This window comes from Balaenoptera ricei, chromosome 3 (assembly GCF_028023285.1).
Source record: "Balaenoptera ricei isolate mBalRic1 chromosome 3, mBalRic1.hap2, whole genome shotgun sequence".
In the NCBI taxonomy this organism is placed as follows: Eukaryota; Metazoa; Chordata; class Mammalia; order Artiodactyla; family Balaenopteridae; genus Balaenoptera; species Balaenoptera ricei.
Window position 1 is genome coordinate 64407777 of NC_082641.1, and position 13136 is coordinate 64420912.

General features: G+C 38.1%; 1 protein-coding gene across 4 annotated transcripts in view; it reads left to right on the top strand.

Annotated features, from left to right (window-relative positions):
• MSH3 (mutS homolog 3) overlaps positions 1-13136 on the top strand; it is a 182525-nt gene that overhangs the window by 14117 nt on the left and 155272 nt on the right. For all 4 annotated transcript variants that reach the window (XM_059916664.1, XM_059916665.1, XM_059916666.1 and 1 more), the window contains exons 4-7: positions 1386-1592; positions 3228-3344; positions 3744-3861; positions 4171-4316. In XM_059916664.1, the coding sequence (XP_059772647.1) occupies positions 1386-1592; positions 3228-3344; positions 3744-3861; positions 4171-4316 (588 nt within the window). The remainder of the gene's footprint in view (positions 1-1385; positions 1593-3227; positions 3345-3743; positions 3862-4170; positions 4317-13136) is intronic.

Consider the following 13136-nt stretch of genomic DNA (forward strand, 5'->3'; position numbering starts at 1 on the left):
CACTCACTGTGCTGTTACTGGACTAGGCCCTGTTAACAGTAGCCGAAAGCCTCTGAACCACCTGTCTTATAGTCTGCTGCGGTCTAGGAAAAGATTCCCTCTTGTTGCTTCTTCCCATATCTCGAGTAACACTATTAAAATCACTGATCATATAGGACTGTATATTTTGTCAGTCGTTTTAAGTTGCCTAATCATTATTAATTTTATTGGAAGCTCAGTCATACATTTGGTAACGCAAGAAACAATTATCTTATAAAATAGGCAGAATATAAGTAATATAGCTAGTAACATTAGTAAGGTCAGAAGTAAGTATTTAAGCTAAGGAAACTTCCATTAGGTGCCCAGTATCTCCCCAGGTCGTCTGACTGGTATGTTATGCACCAATGGCTATCTTTAAGGGAAATGGTATGTTGGCTTTGTATATAAAGTTCACCATAGATGTCTGTGTGTACGAGGCGAGCGGGGGGTCATCGTGACCCCTTACAGGATTGCGAAAGAAATGTTAACTTCCAAGAAGTTATAAGGCTGGCACCAGAAGGAGGAAAATTGATCTTAATGGTTGAGCAGGTATTTCTGCTAAACCTAAGCATAAGGCAGATAGATGCACAATGCACACTGAAGGGGAGGGAGGGGGCCAAAATGGGGAGAGAAAAATTTTATGTTTAGATTTTTCTTGCCTTGCCTTAAAATATGAATTTTTATGTCATCAATTGTACAGATTTGTTTCATTTTACCTTAATAAGTCTCAGAAGCAAGGAATTTGCTTTAAGCTGTGAACTGGATTTAATTATGGTTTTCATACAGACAGGTGGATATCAGGAATACTAATGTTGAAAATGTAAACTTGTGCTTTATGCTTTCCAAAAGCTGTTTCTCATCTCTCTTTACCAAACAAATTGTGATTCTTTCTTGGAATAAAGATTATGGAATATACTATCTTTTAGACTGTACTTGGAAATTTAAACATTAAGTGCAGCTTTAGCTGCTGGCATGCTTGTTGAAAGTGGTTTTGCCTTACCGCTGAGGGAGACAGATCGATGCCTGATGACTTTTTGTGCCTTACATATCTGGGAATAAAGAAAAGAAAATGGTTAATTATAATTGGTTTAATGAAATCCAATTTAAAAAGAAATATAGAAAGCTTTTCTAGTTTAGGCTTTCAAAATTTGCTCAAATAATTATACAGTAGTTTAGTTTGGCTCACTTTTTTAAGTCATTTACTTTGAAAAAATTCCAAACCTTCAAGAAAATTTGCCTAATATATGATATACTCTTGTAAACTTTTCACTTGGATTCACCAATTATTAGCTTTGTGCCAAATTTACGTTCTGGAACTATTATTACAGTTAATACTTTTTAAACTATAAATATCTTTTGGTTGCCAGGACAAGACACTCAGTCATTTTGGATCATCACATAGCAGTTATGAAAACTTACAGAAAACTTCTGATTCTAAACCATCTAACAAACGGACCAAAAGCATCTACACCCCCTTAGAATTACAATACTTAGAAATGAAGCAGCAGCAGAAAGATGCAATTTTGTGTGTGGAATGTGGATATAAGTATAGATTCTTTGGGGAAGATGCAGAGGTAAGTTGTTTTTTCAGATACTGTTTCCTGTTTTTTTGTCCAGCCTTAAATATTTTCCAGTGTTTTTATTTCATTTTCTGACCTTATGGAGAAGCTAATGTGATCAGTTACCTTCAAAAATACTTTCATTTAAAGTAAAAACTAAAAATAGACACAAGCAAACTTGGTGGATGCTAGATTTGTGGGGAAGGAAGTGAGGGGTCCCTATTGGAATGTTCGTGCTTATTCTCCATGGTGCTGGCCCAGTACCTTTCATCCATCGAAAGTCAATTGTGAATGAACCATAATCATGTGAGTATTCCTAATGAAGACTCAAGCAAGAAAAAAAAAAATTGAGATGTACAGAAATTCCTCTTTTTACCCTTAATTTATGAATTTTCATAGCCAGGAACATAGTTAAATCTCAGTGGAAGAGCACATTAACTCTGCCAGCCACCAACAAGTGTGTGAAGTCTTACAGGTCTCTGTATGTCAGCTGTCTTGCTATCTTAGTCTAAGTTGGGTGTGTATTTAATTTGGGGTGTTTGATGTAGGCCTAAGTTAAGAAGGTTAAAAGTAAATTTGAGCATTTAGGGGCAAGCTTAGGCTTGGTATTGCTGATGGTGCTGTTGAAGTCATGAATGATTGTGATGATCCCTTAGTTTTAGGCCTGGTTGGATAGTACATCTTCAGAGAGTGATGAGGTGGCTCGTCTGCCACCTCATGGATGGGAAGTGGAGACCTGGCCAACTTCTGTTCTGGTGTCCTAAGTCCTGTGGCAGGAAAGTGGTGTTCTCCAGTTCAGATGGCATGATGCTCTCTTCTGTGTCATGAAATTAGACTTTGAAACAGCATCGGCTTGTTTCCTGAGGACAGGAACCACGTGGTTGGCCTCCTGTAGATGAAGGGGTGAAAGGAAGTGCTGTTCTCTGCCCTTCTCTCTAGGTTGAGTGCTGAATTCAGCCTTGACCACAGTAAAGACTGACGTCTTCTTGCCCTGCAGTGATGAACTAATACAGTTCAGAGACGGGTGATATAGGGGAGTGAGAGTGTAGGAATGACTCCAATCCCGTGGCCCCAGTGGGCAATATTTAGGCCCTGGGACTTTGTAGAAAAACGTAGGGAATCAGGTGGTGCTGCCTGATTCTGCATTCCTATCATTCATGCATCATTAAGTAGCTAACCAGACCAGGGGGTTCTCTTCTCACTTCCTCAAAGATGCCCTCTGTCCAAGGAGGTTCATCATTTATGTATACTCTGTGGTATCTCCTAATTTTCAGTTATTTGCATGTGCTAAGTAGCAAATTCTTACTCTATTTCAGTCTCATGCTCTCTGTATTGTGCAGGGAAAGCTCAGCACTTTTAAGGTTTTGATAGATCTAAGGACATAAAAGAAAACCTGTCATATTTTTCTGAGTTGTTTATAAATATAGATGTTGGCTTTGAGGTTAGGCCATGGACACTGTTAAAAAAAAGATAAAACCATAGGCTTCTACACAGCGAATGTCTTTTAAACTTTTTATTGACATACGGCACAGAAAAGTGCACAAATCCTAAATGTATATACCTTGATGGATTTTTAACAAAGTGAACAAACACTGCACAGGGAATCTGGAAGTAGAAATTTATTGATATTTTCTTCTTAAATTTTTTTAGATTGCAGCCCGGGAGCTCAATATCTATTGCCATTTAGATCACAACTTTATGACAGCAAGCATACCTACTCACCGGCTGTTTGTTCACGTTCGCCGCCTTGTGGCCAAGGGATATAAGGTCAGCTTTGGCTTCAACTTGTGGGAAAAGGGGATTGGAGTCTCTTCCAGAGAGGGAAATGTTTTCTAAGATGGTAGGCTATAACTGGTTTTGGAATTTGGTATTTTGGAGAAATTAATATTTGTCATAATTATTGGCAGTATAGCTCCTTGAGTTTTTAACATATTAGATATTTAGGGTAAAAAGTTTTTCAACTCTGTGATGGAGTGTTTCTTAGTGATTTATCCACACTTGCAAGGTCCTTGTGGTACTTATTACTTAAGCCCTACCTCTGGACATTGTGGACTAATTTGTTTATTTTATATGTTTCAGAATTAACCTTTCAAAATCTAGAATTAATGTTTTGTTAACAAATTTTCCATCATATTTAATATGCAGTATTTCTTACTTTTGTTGAAGGTGGGAGTTGTGAAACAAACTGAAACAGCTGCGTTAAAAGCCATTGGGGACAACAAAAGTTCAGTCTTTTCCCGGAAATTAACTGCTCTTTATACAAAATCTACACTTATTGGAGAAGATATCCTTTTCGAATAGGAATTGTTTTTCTTAAATGTTACAAGGGCTTTGTTTTAAATAGCATTTTTTAAAACTGTTCTTTGATTGGATACCTTTGCCTTCTGCCTTTGATTGGATAATAGTTGTCTGTTCTCATGAATCTTATATCTTAGGGAAGATAAGGCATGTAACTGATCAGAATAAATCAGAAGAATAAATGCTATATGGAAGAGTTTTGCATAAAGCAAAAATGCCCAGGAAAATGAACCATTATTTTAAGGGAGAAAAGCTAATGGGAATGCAGCATTTGTTTTTCTTTAATAATTATTACATGTAAATCCTTTAGTCAAGCTGGATGATGCTGTTAATGTCGATGAGATAATGACTGATACTTCTACCAGCTATCTTCTGTGTATCTGTGAAAATAAGGAAAATGTTAAAGACAAAAAAAAAGGGAACGTTTTCATTGGACTTGTGGTAAGTACTTTGTAGGTGAAGAATGAATGATAGGGACTTCCCTGGTGGTGCAGTGGTTAAGAATCCGCCTGCCAATGCAGGGGACACAGGTTCAGGCCCTGGTCCGCGAAGATCCCCCATGCTGCGGAGCAACTAAGCCCGTGCGCCACAACTACTGAGCCTGCACTCTAGAGCCCATGAGCCACAACTACTGGGCCTGTGCACCTAAAGCCTATGCTCCACAACAAGAGAAGCCACCGCAATGAGAAGCCTGTGCACCACAACGAAGAGTAGCCCCCACTCGCGGCAACTAGAGAAAGCCTGTGCGCAGCAACGAAGACCCAGTGCAACCAAAAATAAATAAATTAATTAATTTTAAAAAAAAAGAACGAATGATAGATGTTCAAGGAGTCTTTAAATATGAGTAATCATGTATGGTTTATAATGAGGCTATCTGATGGGTTGTGTCCTCAAGTAATTGTACTAGAAAAACATTTTCCTCCTAATTTTATATGTTAAATTACTAGTTATAATTTTCTCAGGTGGCTACTTGGCACTCTGTGCTGTGGAGGGATCCAGATAGTTTCTGTCCATGGGCTCTAGCAGTTTAGGGTTGAAGATAGACCCAGTGACAGGCATGCATGTGGACAGTGTACAGATAGCAGAATAAAAGTCAACACATGCATGGATACCAAAGGGTTGTACAAATTTCCTCTAGGGATTTGAAGTTAAACACGAATGATTATGGGATTGTCATATCTAGTTTAGAGGAAAGTTCGAGAGTTAAAGGGAAATGATAGCTGGCTAGTACAAAACTTTTTGTTTTTTTAATTTACTTACTTTTATTATTTATTTATTTATTTTTGACTGTGTTGGGTCTTCGTTTCTGTGCGAGGGCTTTCTCTAGTTGTGGCAAGCGGGGGCCACTCTTCATTGCGGTGCGCGGGCCTCTCACTATTGCGGCCTCTCTTGTTGCGGAGCACAGGCTCCAGACGCACAGGCTCAGTAGTTGTGGCTCACGGGCCCAGTTGCTCCGCGGCATGTGGGATCTTCCCAGACCAGGGCTCGAACCCGTGTCGCCTGCATTAGCAGGCAGATTCTCAACCACTGCGCCACCAGGGAAGCCCCAAAACTCTCTTTTTAATAAGCATTAGGAATATTTATAACCAGTCTTCCAGGTAAGTATAATTTGTGAATCATAGTTTTATTGATCTTGCCTCTGGCAATTTGTGAGCAGATTTGCCCATTTATAGACTTACTTGGACTCTGCTTAAAATCTTAGGTTTAAGGGCCCTTTGGAACTATTAGACTCCCTTGTTCTGTTAAGCACAAGTAGAACCCTTTGCCTAAGTAAATAACTCATTCTCTTTGTTTTTTACAAACTTCTGCAACCAGCTACAATATCAACAAAAATTCTTAAAACCCAAATGTCTCCAAAGTACCTTTTAATACCTCATTCTGACTGCATAACTTTGTGCTAACTTGACATTTGCTTAATCAGTAAGCCTTTCTCTCTGGGAGTTTGCATTACTGTTGGATGGCTCTAAATGATTTTTTTACCCTTGAGAAGCACTTTTTATCTAGCTGCAGGCAGTTGAACCTACCTACAAATAGTAAGGTTACTTGCTTTTAAGCTTTATCAGATGTAATGTGCTATTTTATATTTACCTGGAACTCAATCTAAGGAGCAGAGCTGATAGTATACAACTCCTACTTTGTGCAGTTAGAAATATGCTCTGGCCTACTGCCAAAGTTAACCGTAGTGTATGAACTGGCATGCAAAAAAAAAAATGAGAAATGATAGTTTGCATCTCAGGCATTTTCTTGGGACCCATTCTTTACCTCACCAACCACTTTTGGGCTGATGACATCCAGAGGTCTGGTCCGGGCTGCACCTCTCTTCTGAGCTCCAGGCTCTTGCTTCCAACTCTTCATTGGACAAGGCACTCAAATTCAGTGTGGCTGAAATGGATCTCATTTTCCTTTACCCTATTCTTGCTGGGTTTTTCCCTGTTGTGATGAGTGTCACGTGTTCCCCAGTCACTACCTAGGAGTCATCCTTTGGATACTGGTAGTTAGTCTGAAATCAAAGGCTTTTGTGTTGTAGTGCCACTGCCATCAGGCCCTCTACCTTCAGGCTGGGCAATGCACAGCTTTATACAGACTGACTATGGGTTTATCAATGTTACATATCACACAGAGTAGTAGATGTTGCAGGTTTTACGATATAGACCGTTTCTCTGATTTAAAAAAGCAGAGGGGAATTTATCTGGCCGATAAATTTATTACTTGAACTTCTGTTAATAGCTTTTGTAAAAATTTGGTTGTAGATTGGGAGATAAACTTATTTATGTATGCTAATTTACTTATAGTCCAACTATCTGGCCACTAGAGAAGGCCTCTGGGCTAGAATTAAGGAACTTCCTTGAGCCAAAACTGAGTGATTTTTAAAAAAATTATAAAATAGTCGAGGAAAAAATGCATAAAACAGAAATTTACAGTGTAATATGAGACAACCACCCAGGTTAGGAAATACAGCACTGCTCACAGAAGGGCCCCTTCCCTCTGGAGGTAACCATAATCCAGACTTTAAGGTAATAATTCCCTTGCTTTTAGATACAGTTGTACTACCTTAAAAAGTATATAAATGTAAATATATTATATGTATCCTTTTGGGTCTTGCTTCTTTGTTTACCATTTTGTACATGGGATTTATCAGATATTACATGTGTTACCTTAGTAGTTTTTTTGTTATTGCTACATTGTATTTCATTTTACAGTTTTTTTCATTCTTGTGGATTCTTTCCAGTTTTTGCTTGTACAAAGGATACACTGTCAACCTTTTTGCACATGCCTTATACATGTGCCTGAGTTTCTCAAGAGTATATAGGTAGGGGAGGAATTGCTGAGTTACAGGATGTGGATGTTTTCAGCTTTCCTAGAAAATGCCAGGCAGTTTTCTGGAGAGGCTGTGTCAGGTGACTTACCACCAGCTGTGCATGAGTGTAGGGGCTGGTTGTTTTTCCTCCTGTTAGCTCATGCAGTCTGTAACTGGCCCCATGCCTTTCGTAATTGTCAGTAGTGAGTAAGAGTGTGGCTTGTGGAGTCAGACTACGTGAATCTTGCCTCCACCACTTTATCGCCCCTCGACCTTGAGTAAATTACTTAATCTTTTTCTTCTCTTCCAAACTATGATCTTTTCCAGGTTACCTTGGCTATTATTGGCTTGGGGTGATGGAGGTGGCTTTTAGTTATCATAGTTATTTCCCTGGATAGACTATGTACATAGTGTTTATTCAGAGTTTGTTATATTTGATTTTTTTTTGCAAAAATTATACTTTTTTTTTCTTCAACATCTTTATTGGAGTATAATTGCTCTACAATGGTGCATTAGCTTCTGCTATATAACAAAGTGAATCAGCCATATGTATACACATATCCCCATATCCCCTCCCTCTTGTGTCTCCCTCCCGCCCTCCCTATCCCACCCCTCTAGGTGGTCACAAAGCACTGAGCTGATCTCCCTGTGTTATGTGGCTGCTATCCACTAGCTATCTATTTTACATTTGGTAGTGTATATATGTCCATGCCACTCTCTCACCTTGTCCCAGCCCACCCCTCCCTCTCCCCATATCCTCAAGTACACTCTCCACGTCTACGTCTTTATTCCAGTCCTGCCCCTAAGTTCTTCAAAATGTTTTTTTTTTAGATTCCATATATATGTGTTAGCATACTGTATTTGTTTCTCTCTTTCTGACTTACTTTACTCTGTATGACAGACTCTAGGTCCATCCACCTCACTACAAATAACTCAATTTCATTTCTTTTTATGGCTGAGTAATATTCCATTGTATATATGTGCCACATCTTCTTTATCCATTCATCTATCGATGGACACTTAGGTTGCTTCCATGTCCTGGCTATTGTAAATAGTGCTGCAATGAACATTGTGGTACATGACTTTTTGAATTATGGTTTTCTCAGGTATATGCCCAGTAGTGGTGTTGCTGGGTTGTATGGTAGTTCTATTTTTAGATTTTTAAGGAACCTCCATACTGTTCTCCACAGTGGCTGTATCAATTTACATTCCCACCAACAGTGCAAGAGGGTTCCCTTTTCTCCACACCCTCTCCAGCATTTATTGTTTGTAGACTTTTTGATGAAGGCCCTTCTGATCAGTGTGAGGTGGTACCTCATTGTAGTTTTGATTTGCACTTCTCTAATGATTAATGATGTTGAGCATCCTTTCGTGTGTTTGTTGGCAATCTGTATATCTTTGGAGAAATGTCTATTCAGGTCTTCTGCCCATTTTTGGATTGGGTTGTTTGCTTTTTTGTTATTGAGCTGCATGAGCTGCTTGTATATTTTGGAGATTAATCCTTTGTCAGTTGCTTCATTTGCAAATATTTTCTCCGATTCTGAGAGTTGTCTTTTCGTTTTGTTTATGGTTTCCTTTGCTGTGCAAAAGCTTTTAAGTTTCATTAAGTCCCATTTGTTTATTTTTGGTTTTATTTCCATTTCTCTAGGAGGTGTATCAAAAAGGATCTTGCTGTGATTTATGTCATAGAGAGTTCTGCCTATGTTTTCCTCTAAGAGTTTTATAGTGTCTGGCCTTACATTTAGGTCTTGAATCCATTTTGAGTTTATTTTTGTGTACGGTGTTAGGGAGTGTTCTAATTTCATTCTTTTACATGTAGCTGTCCAGTTTTCCCAGCACCACTTATTGAAAAGGCTGTCTTTTCTCCATTGTATATTCTTGCCTGCTTTATCAAAAATAAGGTAACCATATGTGTGTGGGTTTATCTTTGGGCTTTCTATCTTGTTCCATTGATCTATATTTCTGTTTTTGTGCCAGTACCATACTGTCTTGATTACTGTAGCTTTGTAGTGTAGTCTGAAGCCAAGGAGCCTGATTCCTCCAGTTCCATTTTTCTTACTCAAGATTGCTTTGGCTTTTTGGGGTCGTTTTTGTTCTAGTTCTGTGGAAAATGCCCTTGGTAGTTTGATAGGGATTGCACTGAATCTGTAGATTGCTTTGAGTAGTATAGTCATTTTCACAATGTTGATTCTTCCAATCCAAGAACATGGTATATATATCTCCATCTGTTTGTATCGTCTTTAATATCTTTCATCAGTGTCTTATAGTTTTCTGCATACAGGTTTTTTGTCTCCTTAGATAGGTTTATTCCTAGGTATTTTTTGTTGTTGTTGTTGCAATGGTAAATGGGAGTCTTTCCTTAATTTCTCTTTCAGATTTTTCATCATTAGTGTCTAAGAATGCAAGAGATTTCTGTGCATTATTTTGTATTCTGCTACTTTACCAGATTCATTGATTAGCTCTAGTAGTTTTCTGGTAGCATCTTTGGGATTCTCTATGTATAGTATCATGTCATCTGAAAACAGTGACAGTTTTACTTCTTTTCCAATTGGATTCCTTTTTTTGTTTTTCGTCTCGGATTGCTGTGGCTAAAACTTCCAAAACTGTGTTGAATAATAGTGGTGAGAGTGGGCAACCTTGTCTTGTTCCTGATCTTAGAGGAAATGGTTTCAGTTTTTCACCATTGAGAACGACGCTGGCTGTGGGTTTGTCATATATGGCCTTTATTATGTTGGGGTAAGTTCCCTCTATGCCTACTTTCTGGAAGGTTTTTATCATAAGTGGGTGTTGAATTTTGTCGAAAGCTTTTTCTGCATCTGTTGAGATGATCATATGGTTTTTCTCCTTCAATTTGATAATATGGTTTATCACATTGATTGATTTGTGTATACTGAAGAATCCTTGCATTCCTGGAATAAACCCCACTTGATCCGGGTGTATGATCCTTTTAATGTGCTGTTGGATTCTGTTTGCTAGTATTTTGTTGAGGATTTTTGCATCTGTCTTCATCAGTGATAGATGGCCTGTAGTTTTCTTTTTTTGTGACATCTTTGTCTGGCTTTGGTATCAGGGTGATGGTGGCTTCGTAGAATGAGTTTGGGAGTGTTCCTCCCTCTGCTTTATTTTGGAAGAGTTTCAGAATGATAGGTGTTAGCTATTCTCTAAATGTTTGATAGAATTCGCCAGTGAAGCCATCTTGTCCTGGGCTTTTGTTTGTTGGAAGATTTTTAATCACAGTTTCAATTTCAGTGCTTGTGATTGGTCTGTTTATATTTTCTATTTCTTCCTGGTTCAGTGTCGGAAGGTTGTGCATTTCTAAGAATCTGTCCATTTCTTCCAGGTTGTCCATTTTATTGGCATAGAGTTGCTTGTAGTAATCTCTCATGATCTTTTGTATTTCTGCAGTGTCAGTGGTTACTTCTCCTTTTTCATTTCTAATTCTATTGATTTGAGTCTTCTCCCTTTTTCTCTTGATGAGTCTGGCTAATGGTTTATCAATTTTGTTTATCTTCTCAAAGAACCAGGTTTTAGTTTTATTGATCTTTGCTATCATTTCCTTCATTTCTTTTTCATTTATTTCTGATCTGATCTTTATGATTTCTCTCCTTCTGCTAACTTTGGGGGTTTTTTTGTTCTTCTTTCTCTAATTGCTTTAAGTGTAAGGTTAGGTTTTTTATTTGAGATTTTTCTTGTTTCTTGAGGTAGGATTTTATTGCTATAAACTTCCCTCTGAGAACTGCTTTTGCTGCATCCCATAGGTTTTGGGTTGTTGTGTTTTCATTGTCATTTGTTTCTAGGTATTTTTTGATTTCCTCTTTGATTTGTTGAGTGATCACTTGGTTATTTAGTAGCGTATATTTTAGCCTCCATGTGCGTGTACTTTTTACAGTTTTTTTCCTGTAATTGATATCTAGTTTTATAGTGTTGTGGTCGGAAAAGATACTTGATACAATTTCAATTTTCTTAAATTTACCAAGACTTGATTTGTGACCCAAGATATGATCTATCCTGGAGAATGTTCTATGAGCACTTGAGAAGAAAGTGTATTCTGTTGTTTTTGGATGGAATGTCCTGTAAATATCATTTAAATCCATCTTGTTTAATGTATCATTTAAAGCTTGTGTTTCCTTATTTATTTTCATTTTGGATGATCTGTCCATTGGTGAAAGTGGGGTGTTAAAGTCCCGTACTATGATTGTGTTACTGTTGATTTCCCCTTTTATGACTGTTAGCATATACGGCACCTTATGTATTGAGGTGCTCCCATGTTGGGTGCATAAATATTTACAATTGTTATATCTTCTTCTTGGATTGATCCGTTGATCATTATGTAGTGTCCTTCTTTGTCTCTTGTAATAGTCTTTATTTTAAAGTCTATTATGTCTGATATGAGAATTGCTACTCCAGCTTTTTTTTGATTTCCATTTGCATGGAATATCTTTTTCCATCCCCTCACTTTCAGTCTGTATATGTCCCTAGGTCTGAAGTGGGTCTCCTGTAGACAGCATATATACAGGTCTTGTTTTTGTATCCATTCAGCCAGTCTGTATCTTTTGGTTGGAGCATTTAATCCATTTACATTTAAGGTAATTATCGATAATGTATGTTCCTATTACCATTTTCTTAATTGTTTTGGGTTTGTTATTGTAAGTCTTTTCCGTCTCTTGCGTTTCCTGAGTAGAGAAGTTCCTTTAGCATTTGTTGTAAAGCGGGTTTGGTAGTGCTGAATTTTCTTAGCTTTTGCTTGTCCGTAAAGGTTTTAGTTTCTCTGTGGAACCTGAATGAGATCCCTACTGGGTAGAGTAATCTTTTTCCTTTTCATCAGTTTAAATATGTCCTGACACTCCCTTCTGGCTTACTGAGTTTCTGCTGAAAGATCAACTGTTAACTTTATGGGGATTCCCTTGTATGTTATTTGTTGCTTTTCCCTTGCTGCTTTTAATATTTTTTCTTTGTATTTAATTTTTGATAGTTTGATTAATATGTGTCTTGGAGTGTTTCTCTTTGGATTTCTCCTGTATGGGACTCTCTGCGCTTCCTGGACTTGATTGACTATTTCCTTTCCCATATTAAGGAAGTTTTCAACTATAATCTCTTCAAATATTTTCTTAGTCCATTTCTTTTTCTCTTCTTCTTGTGGGACCCCTATAATTCAAATTTTGGTGCATTTAATGTTGTCCCAGAGGTCTCTGAGACTGTCCTCAGTTCTTTTCATTCTTTTTTTCTTTATTCTGCTCTGCCATAGTTATTTCCACTATTTTGTCTTCCAGGTCATTTACCTGTTCTTCTGCCTGAGTTATTCTGCTATTGATTGCTTCTAGAGAATTTTAAATTTCATTTATTGTGTTGTTCATCATTGTTTGTTTGCTGTTTAGTTCTTCTAGGTCCTTGTTAAACGTTTCTTTTATTTTCCTCATTCTATTTCCAAGATTGTGGATCATCTTTACTATCATTTCTCTGAATTCTTTTTCAGGTAGACTCCGTATTTCCTGTTCATTTGTTTGGTCTGGTGGGTTTTTACCTTGCTCCTTCATCTGCTGTGTATTTCTCTGTCTTCTCATTTTGTTTAACTTACTGTGTTTGGGGTGTCCTTTTCCCAGGCTGCAGGTTCGTAGTTCCCGTTGTTTTTGGTGTCTGCCCCCAGTGGGTAAGGTTGGTTGAGTGGATTTTGTAGGCTTCCTGGTGGAGGGAACTGGTGCCTGTGTTCTGGTGGGCAGAACTGCATCTGGTGGTGTGTTTTGGGGTGTCTGTGAACTTAGTATGAGTTTAGGCAGCCTCTCTGCTAATGGGTGGGGTTGTGTTCTTGTCTTGCTAGTTGTTTGGCATGGGGTGCCCAGCATTGGAGCTTGCTGATCGTTGAGTGGAGCTGGGTCTTAGCGTTGAGATGGAGATCTCTGGGAGAGCTCTCACCGATTGATATTACGTGGCGCTGGGAGGTCTCTGGTGGACCAGTGTCCTGAATT